This window comes from Planococcus citri, chromosome 1 (assembly GCF_950023065.1).
Source record: "Planococcus citri chromosome 1, ihPlaCitr1.1, whole genome shotgun sequence".
NCBI classification, from domain to species: domain Eukaryota; kingdom Metazoa; phylum Arthropoda; class Insecta; order Hemiptera; family Pseudococcidae; genus Planococcus; species Planococcus citri.
Window position 1 is genome coordinate 1199639 of NC_088677.1, and position 8533 is coordinate 1208171.

Sequence of the window (8533 nt, forward strand, 5' to 3'; positions counted from 1 at the left end):
CTGCACAGTTTTTTTTTTGTTAACAAAATTTAAATAGACAAATAGGTACTCATATTTACACCTCGAATGATCTCATCTCATCACATCTGGATCTAGCACTGAACGATTCTTTGAAGAATAATGAGAACCAAGTCTAGCTTCCAGAGGTGGGTTTACATATATACGGCACATACATAGTCGTATTTAAAAATATTTGGTCATAAATTACCGATCTCGAGTGAGAACATATGGATCATCAAGATGGTTCCTGTAAACATACTAGGGTATTTCGGTTCAAGGATATCGATATTCACAGTTAAGATGAAACTTCTTACGGTTGCTTAAACGAGTAATACAAATCATTCGTTTTAAGAAAGTTACAGCTACAAAACAAATAGTTGAGATAGTTGGCTTGAAGATTTTTCCAATTAAAAAAAGTAAAAGCTGGAATATTTATTTTCATCATCTCACATGTAACAACTTGTTGGATTCGAATGATGGTTTTCGAAATTTATAAGCTTGAAACAGTTTTAGAGTAAAAAAAGAGATCACCCTGATCACCTAAATATTTGCGGTGTAAATAAATTTTGCTTTGCAAAGATGTATACGGCGCATGATGCAGCAAATTAAACATTTTTCATTTTTATAACGTTTAAAGTCATTAGTTTCGTTCTGTTTTTTCACAAGTTGAATTTTGGAAAAATTAGAGTTGAATAATCAATTAAAACCCACAAATATTATTATTTTACTGGTTTATCGAGTCTCAAGTCTTCTATGCTTCATTCATACATTAATAATACTTTATTATTCCATTTCCATCTAACGTAAGTAGAGTAGTGGTATTGTCTACCTCTCCTATACTACCCTTATTATTCAGACTTTGACGTTTTTCGGAAATTGCTTCGAAGTAGGTAAGAAATTCAATGGAATGTTCGTCCTTATGTTCTTATAGAACATCATGAGAACTACATATTTTTGACTTTGAGAATCGAGTTGTAAATTTTGAGCGATTTTGCTTATTCTATACTATACGGTATACGAATCAGAAATTTCCGAATTAAGGTCCCTTTGCCTAGGGCCTGAGATGACCTAATTTTTATACAAAAAAGGTGAAAATTATGAGGTGTTGTAAAATTATTTTCACTACAAAATATTTTCTAGCTAATCGGAGCTCGACAAGTGTTTGAATTTTGATATTTATTGTTATTCTGATTCTGAATCTGAAGCGAGAAAAAAAAGGATTTTTTAAAATTTTTTTCCATCTATGAATGATCTACTACTAGCGTTCCATTCATAATTTAATAGAACTGTAATCGAAATACCAGGTTAATTACCCGGCTCTCACCTGCCGTTTTGAATTTGATAAGGTGCTGATAAGAAATTGGAAATGGAAATTAACTTTCAAAAAAATTATATTTTACTCATTTCTTCTAATTATCCCATTTCAGTACGATTATTAACTCATCCTATGCAGTATCGTAATTTTTCTGGCGAGTTTTTAATTCTCTGCTCCACCTCACAAATGTGAGGAATAAGCGAACACAGAAAATTCAAAATTCTGTAATCTTCAAAAATGATAAGAGCTTAGTTGATTTACTCAAAGTGAAATCATTAATTTAAAACTAAAATCATCGAGTTCTGGGTCTCAGAAAGTTCTATCGAAACTCAGCGTCAAATTCTTTGACAAAAATTTTCTCCAATAATACCATCCAACTGTGTTTTACTACGGATGCGAAATTACGAATTTTCTTGCGCAAAATGTTGAAAATTTTCGAGACTTGTTTAAAGCAATCTACTCGACACAATAGTAGCCTGAGAAATTGTTTCATCACGTTGAAAAGAACAAATAACGCAAACGTACATCGTAATTTTAGTACAATTTCTAAAATACCAAACCACTGTGTTTACGAAGACGTCCGAAGTAAATTCAATTCTAATGGTAAAACTACCGGCAGCGCACGTAACAAAATGTTATTCGCTGTATCAGTAGCAGGACTACTAAAATTTCTGGGACTTGCTGAGGAAGAGGAAGAGTCTGAATTGATGCAAATTCTAAAAAGAGGAGAACTTTCGTACAGGGTAAACAATTATGTAAAAATATTCGAGCACCCGATTTCGTGTAATACTAACAAATTTACAAGTTGACTTACCTCTGTTGATGCTTTTTTTTCTGTCTAAACAGCGCCAAGAATTTGACAAATCCGAACGGATATTTCACGTAGCGTTACGTTTAGCTCAAGAATTACAAAATGAAAACGCCATTACTTTCATATACGATCGATTGGCGAATGTTGCATTTGAATCGAACCAGTTTGAGAAAGCTAGAAAATTATTCGTCGATGTACTAAACCGTTTATTTCAAAAAGGAATGAAAGAAGACGATCTCACCGTAATTCACATTAGCTTCAAACTAGCCAAAATTTTCGAACATTCGAAAGATTATTTGTAAGTACGAATCGAATTTGAAAACTTTTCGAACCATAGCAACGTAATTTTAATTCACTCGTATATTTACAGCGGAGCTCATAGCGGTTACGACTTCTGCTTTCAAAAATTAGAACCGAAACTGAACGATCAAAATGAAGAGTACGAAGACGCCTTAGCATTATATAAAGTCTTATTAAACGGATACGCGTACTTCAATTACAACGTAGGACAGCTGAACAAAGCTTTAGAGTTGTTTAAAAAAGCTTACGACGTTAACCGGCAAATATACGGAGAGAAACACGAAGATAATGTGTTGATGCTCAATAATTTGGGCACAATATACAAACACAAGGGTGATATGAATACCGCTATTAGTTATTTTCACGAAGCAGAAAAATTAGGCAAATTGTTACCAGAAATGGAGAATTTTTCGTTCATTTATTTAAATTTAGGTTACTGTTATATGGAAACGCATGTTTTGAACGAAGCGCTGAAATATTGTCAACTCGCCCAGCGCAATGCTGTTCATCACGATTACCAAGAAGGTATTAAAGAGTCAGAAGATTGTATCGCCAAGGTGAAACATTTAACAACGAAAATTCAATGAAATAAGTTTTTTTTTTTCATCTCGAAAGCCACACAAAAATATAAAACTTATGATAAATAAATTAGTACCCAAATTGTACGTCTAACTGAAAACAAACTATTACCTATGTACGTAATTAAAAACAATAAAAATTATTACAAAATTTAATTTCATTTGAAAGTTGAAATCGATCCGGATTATATGAATATTTTTAACGGTAAACGGATTCAACAAAAAACAATCTAATGAATAAACAATTATTTATCGTATAAATAATAATAATAATTTTATAAAAAGCGAATAAGTATTTCAATTCAATATCTTTGCAGCACATCGATCAAAAACAGTAAGTAATGAAAACTACATCGGCAGCCCAATCGGACTAAGTAAAATATAAATTCGTCGTATAACTTTCATCGAGAAAACGACCATTTGGTTTTTCAAAAATAAGAGCCATTATAAAAGGCAGGACACGACACGTCCGACACAAATAACCTTACGGTCCGTAATTGGCGAAGAAATAATCGAAAGAAATTACACGCGGAAGAGTATTTTTTTCAACGAGTCGCGAACCAACTAGCGTCAAATTGCGTGGACAATAAGGTACCTTTGCGAGCTTCTTCGAATACTCTATTAATTATTTTCTTCACTTTGGGTCTCATATCGGTGGGAAGTTGTTTGAGTCTTTCTCCCCAAATGTTTCCAATTATACAACATTTATCGTCTTCGTCAGCTTCAGCCATACGTGCTAGATCATCTTCGAGATCATCTATGTTGTGTCCTGCGTCATTTCCATAGCCTTCAGGCTTGCTGTTGTTTTTAAGGTCTATTTCTTCGTATACGACTAATTCGCGAATAAACTGCAACGATATGAATTAAAAACTTGGATCATCAAGTAGGCCGCGTAATATTTATAACTTTACCAATTCCAAACTGTATTACTTACAGAATCAATATCTTTTGCTTCTAAGGATTTACCTTTACTTGTCAAGGTTATCTCTTCTGCGGTATAATTGCCCTGTCTAGTACCCGCAGTTATTTCGTTGAGAAGCGAATTATCCGTCATCCGAGTTAACGTTTCGAAGTCTACTTCGTCTACAGGATTATAAATTTTCTTACTGCGTCGCTTCTTGCCGTTCGAATTATACGCCGATTGTGGCGGATACTGGTTCATCTGATAAGGATTCGACATATCGGTGACTGGAAAATTGAATACCGATGGTACGGCGTCGCTTCTTAATCGTTTTTTGGTCAATTCTGGCTTTTGTACGTAATCGTCTTCTGTAAAGTGGGCACTGCACACGAGACTCGCTCTGGTCGGCACGAAATCTTTGCGTTTCAACGCTGATATCCATTTTTCACATAAAACACGACTTCGAAATGGAAATCTGTAACACATCGATTACATTGCGCCATTAATATCGACGTAAAGGAATGTTTCAAGGTGTTAGCTGTTTCTTTCAATAATGTAGTATGCAAATTGAGATGATATTCGAAAGTACTGACGGATGATTTTGATCGTCAGATCGAAAGAACAAACTTCATATTGTACGAATTGATAAAACGAAATTACTCACTTGTGGAAATGAATGGGTCCTTGACGACTCCATTTATTGGAGCATCCATAAGCGGAACACGAAATCACCATATTGTTAAACAGATGGACTACAAAGTTCACAATTTATATAATAATTCCGCAGAATTAAACACAAAGACTGAAGCTCGGAAACGTAAATGTTTTTAAATTAGAAAAAAATAATCAACGATTATAGATGTAAATAACAGATAAATAGGCTTATTGTGCACATACCTATATTACTAGAAAATGTTTCTAGGAGGGGATGGCGAATTTGATCTAAAAAAGCGACATCTATCGGACAAAAAAATGATGAAAATTCTTCTCGAAAAACGACGGACAGTTTTGATTGGTTGTAAGAATGTGACGTCATTGACTGGATTTTTGTTATCAATATTTCAAAGTCTAAAGTCTAAACTGATTACGAGGTAGAAAAAATCAAAAATGTTTACATTCGTTTAAAGTAACATCGAAATTATTCTATTTCACTTTGTGCCATCTCATTAAGCTGTAAGAAAACATGAATTTCATTAAAACATTAATCAGAAACCGAGGAACTTTACGTTTTTTCACCTCCTCAAATACCCGTAATATTTGCGAACTCCATCCGTGTATTCGCCTAGTCAAGAAAGATACTCATAATGCTCATAGAAAAGAGCTTCTATACAGCTTCACTGTCGCTTTTTCGCTCACCAAATTATACGAAATCGTGGGCTTGGACGAGAACAAAGAAATCAAAAAAATGGTACAGAAAGCGAAACACCATTTGGGAGTATGTATTGTGTTTTGTATTTCTACAAAATGTGTGTTTTTTTTAAAATCTCAATTCGACCATTTTAATTAATACCAGGACGGAGAAATCGACGAAGCTTGCCAAGTATTTAATAAAGCATTGCTCGCTGCCGTTGCATCGCACGATGAAGAACACGAATTTATGATCAAGGAGCATTTAGCAAAAGTGTCTTTCTTCTTGAAGAAATACGAAGATGCGGAAAAACTATTCGTCGAAGTTAGAAATCACTTCATCTCGAAAGGCTTACAATTGGATGATTTGAAAATGGCTTACGTGAACTTGAAGCTCGCCGAATTATACGGCTTCATGAAGGATGAAACGTAAGTTATCATTTGACGTTGTATTAGTATGATTGCCAGTTTTGAAGATATTTCCATGACGTATACTCTCTCGTATTTATTTCAGAAAAGCTCACGAATACTATAAATACTGTACGAAAGGATTGAAGAAAAAGATCACCGTCGCTCTACAAAACAGAGACGACGAAGTTATTTCTTTATGGATAATGTCCTTAACATCCAGAGCTCATTTTTCCACAAATCGTGGTAGTTTTGACAAAGCGTATAAATATTTCAAGAAAGCCTACGACGCTTGCCTGCTTATACACGGAGAACTTAGTGAACACGCTGTGACGCTTTTACAACGTATGGGTGTTGTATGTTTTCAAATCGGTAATCTCGAATCAGCTGTCGAATATTTGAAAAAAGCTACCGAATTAGGCAAACATTTGCCTGGTATGGAGAAATTATCCAACGCTCATATTACATTGGGTAATATTTACATTAAACAGGGATTTCTCAAAGATGCGACTGCTATGTGCACCGAAGGATATAAAAACGCAGTTCGTCATAAATACGAACAAGGTATCCAAGAAGCTAACGCTTGCTTAGAAGAATTGAAACGGGCTACTTCATGAACGAAAATCAATTTTTCATTATTGCTTATCTGAAATGGAAAAATTTCATGTTACCGTTTTTTTTTCTGTTTTTTTTTTCGTTTTGTTTTTTTTACATCTTTTTTCCATTGTTGTTTAAAATAATGTAATTTGTGTTCGTTTATCGTTGAAAATTGAAACGCATGTTGCCAGGAATCGAGTCCTGTTTTTAATCTAATTTTAAGCGCTTATTTTTAAAATTAATATTTTTTTCTCTTCGTATCAAAGTTTTCTTACCTAAGTACTTAATATTGTCTACTTAAATTTTTTTAATTTACTTTACTTATTTTATAAATAATTAATCATGGCTAGTTTTCAGCGTAATATTATTTTTACACGATGAATATCTAACACTATATACAGTCAGTATTATTTGACCTCAAGCTCAAGTTACCTATTGTTTTCAATATTTTACGAAAAATTGAATTTTTGCTTGGGAAGGGGGGAGGGAGGGGAGTAAAATCTTAAACGTGTAGAGATAATAAAAAATTCCTTGGCATTTTTTTTTGAATGCTTCATTGAAATAATTTTTTTGTTCTCATTTTGACAATACAAGTAATTGTCTCTTGTCTCGGATCTCTTAGTTCGTTATATTTTTATGCAATTGGTATTAACCCGAATTCGAAACCAGACAAGTAACCTAATTCTAAATCTTCAGTTCAAATAATGATACAGAAAAGTGAGAAATGCATGAGATGATAATTTCAACATCGTAATTCTTACGCACTTGAATTTTACTTGTGATATCTAATTCATTAAAAAAAAAAAAAAAAAAAACAGTACAATTTTTCCGAAATTTCAATTCACGCTTCTTATACGTATTTTAAGTTCCTCAAGATTAAAATTAGCTCTAAAAACTTGTACGTACTTATCCAATTACTTAAATAATAATAACTACGTGTACTTATGTAATTTAATTTTTTTGTTATTTAATACAATTTTTCCAAAAAATAATTTCAGCTTTTTCTGTTGTACGTATATAGTGTGTTTGGTTAAATTCGTGAAATCGCTGAAGGGCAAATTCGCAGTACTAGAATCTGATCGAACAAATCTGGTCAGGTTCCAGTTCAATAAAGTTTCCTAGTATGTGATCAGAGCTGAGCAAATCTTATCTAATTTTATCAAAATGTTGATCAAATTCGATTTTATTGAATCTGATCCTTTTCTCTTACAGTCCGGCATATGACAATAGGAGTAATTGCACCCCCCCCCCCCGCCGATCCTACGGGACAACTTTTTTCTTAAAGGGGACATCCTAAGGAACATTTTAAAGCAAACTTGCCAAAAAAAAAAGTTGACCTTACTTACAAAATAGCGGCAATTGTAATTGACAGGTCAGCTGAAATCGCAGATTTTGCGTTTCAACATAGGACTTGCACGAAATTTTTCAAACCTTACAAAGGCAGATCCAAAGATCATGCAAAAATTTATCACCTATCAAAATTTCAAGTGCTAAAGTGCGTTTTTCGATTTTTGGTGAATTTTTAAAAATTGAATTTTAAGCCAAAAATGAGGGAAAAAATCAAAATTTTACCAAATTGACCAGGAAAGCTGAAATTTGGGATATACCCTATTTTCGACATGCCAAATCAATTGGAAACGGTGTCAACCCGTTTTGAGCAGTTCTGGAGCCTCCAGCAGATTTTTGCAACTCGAAAATCCCACAAAATTCCATCAAATTGGAGTTGTAAAGCTAAAATTTATTCTAAAAACTAATTTCAATACGCTACGAAGTTCTGCAGGAGAATCTCAAGTCGTTTTGGAGCCTCCAGCGACTTTTTGAAAATTCCTGAAACCTCTAGCAGATTTTTGAAACTTAAATTTTCACAAAATTTCATCAAATGGAGATGGAAAGCAGAAATCTCTCCATCTTGGTTTGATAAAATTTTGGGGAAATTTCAAGTTCAAAAATCTACTGGAGGCTCCAGTAATTTTCAAATGAAATTTCCAAAACATCGCTGGAGACTCCAGAACGACTTGAAACACTTCCAATCAACTCAATTTAGCTTTTCAACTTTATTTGGCAATTTTTTTTTGAAAATTTAATTTTTCAAAAATCCGCTGGAGGCTCCAGAACTGTCCCAAAATGGTTCGAAACCAATTCGAATCTCATTGACGAGTCGAAAGTTAGAGTCCATACTAGATTTCAGTCTTCAAGTACAATTTGGTTAACTTTTTATTTTTTCGCATTTTTGACTCAACACTGTGTTTTAAAAATCTGCTAAAATTCAGAAATCG

At 33.4% G+C, this 8533-nt stretch overlaps 3 protein-coding genes across 3 annotated transcripts; 2 read left to right on the forward strand and 1 right to left on the reverse strand.

The window, feature by feature from the left end:
* Positions 1-1353: 1353 nt before the first annotated feature.
* On the forward strand, positions 1354-3160 carry LOC135843945 (tetratricopeptide repeat protein 19 homolog, mitochondrial-like). The gene is made up of 3 exons (XM_065362017.1): positions 1354-2058; positions 2162-2424; positions 2497-3160. Exons 1-3 carry the CDS (start codon positions 1738-1740, stop codon positions 3011-3013), a joined length of 1101 nt encoding a protein of 366 aa, XP_065218089.1. The 5' UTR covers positions 1354-1737; the 3' UTR covers positions 3014-3160.
* LOC135843965 (THAP domain-containing protein 5-like) lies at positions 2497-4794 on the reverse strand. Its single transcript, XM_065362040.1, has 3 exons — positions 4570-4794; positions 3939-4380; positions 2497-3852 (listed from the first exon to the last, which is right to left on the reverse strand). Exons 1-3 carry the CDS (start codon positions 4638-4640, stop codon positions 3550-3552), a joined length of 816 nt encoding a protein of 271 aa, XP_065218112.1. The 5' UTR covers positions 4641-4794; the 3' UTR covers positions 2497-3549.
* Positions 4795-4959: 165 nt separating this feature from the next.
* On the forward strand, positions 4960-7249 carry LOC135843956 (tetratricopeptide repeat protein 19 homolog, mitochondrial-like). Its single transcript, XM_065362026.1, has 3 exons — positions 4960-5340; positions 5419-5681; positions 5767-7249. The coding sequence occupies exons 1-3, from the start codon at positions 5089-5091 to the stop codon at positions 6275-6277; spliced, it is 1026 nt and encodes a 341-aa protein (XP_065218098.1). The 5' UTR covers positions 4960-5088; the 3' UTR covers positions 6278-7249.
* The last annotated feature ends 1284 nt before the right edge of the window (positions 7250-8533 follow it).

What these genes read in the sequence shown, in the direction of transcription:
- LOC135843956 (XM_065362026.1), top strand. Translation starts at nt 5,089, where the DNA reads ATGAATTTCATTAAAACATTAATCAGAAACCGAGGAACTTTACGTTTT. An exon ending in AAGCGAAACACCATTTGGGA is followed by an intron (nt 5,341 to 5,418) that starts GTATGTATTGTG and finishes AATTAATACCAG; the next exon opens with GACGGAGAAATCGACGAAGC. An exon ending in GGCTTCATGAAGGATGAAAC is followed by an intron (nt 5,682 to 5,766) that starts GTAAGTTATCAT and finishes TATTTATTTCAG; the next exon opens with AAAAGCTCACGAATACTATA.
- LOC135843965 (XM_065362040.1), bottom strand. Translation starts at nt 4,640, where the DNA reads ATGGTGATTTCGTGTTCCGCTTATGGATGCTCCAATAAATGGAGTCGT. An exon ending in GGACCCATTCATTTCCACAA is followed by an intron (nt 4,381 to 4,569) that starts GTGAGTAATTTC and finishes GATGTGTTACAG; the next exon opens with ATTTCCATTTCGAAGTCGTG. An exon ending in AAGCAAAAGATATTGATTCT is followed by an intron (nt 3,853 to 3,938) that starts GTAAGTAATACA and finishes ATATCGTTGCAG; the next exon opens with TTTATTCGCGAATTAGTCGT.
- LOC135843945 (XM_065362017.1), top strand. Translation starts at nt 1,738, where the DNA reads ATGTTGAAAATTTTCGAGACTTGTTTAAAGCAATCTACTCGACACAAT. An exon ending in GAGGAGAACTTTCGTACAGG is followed by an intron (nt 2,059 to 2,161) that starts GTAAACAATTAT and finishes CTGTCTAAACAG; the next exon opens with CGCCAAGAATTTGACAAATC. An exon ending in GAACATTCGAAAGATTATTT is followed by an intron (nt 2,425 to 2,496) that starts GTAAGTACGAAT and finishes GTATATTTACAG; the next exon opens with CGGAGCTCATAGCGGTTACG.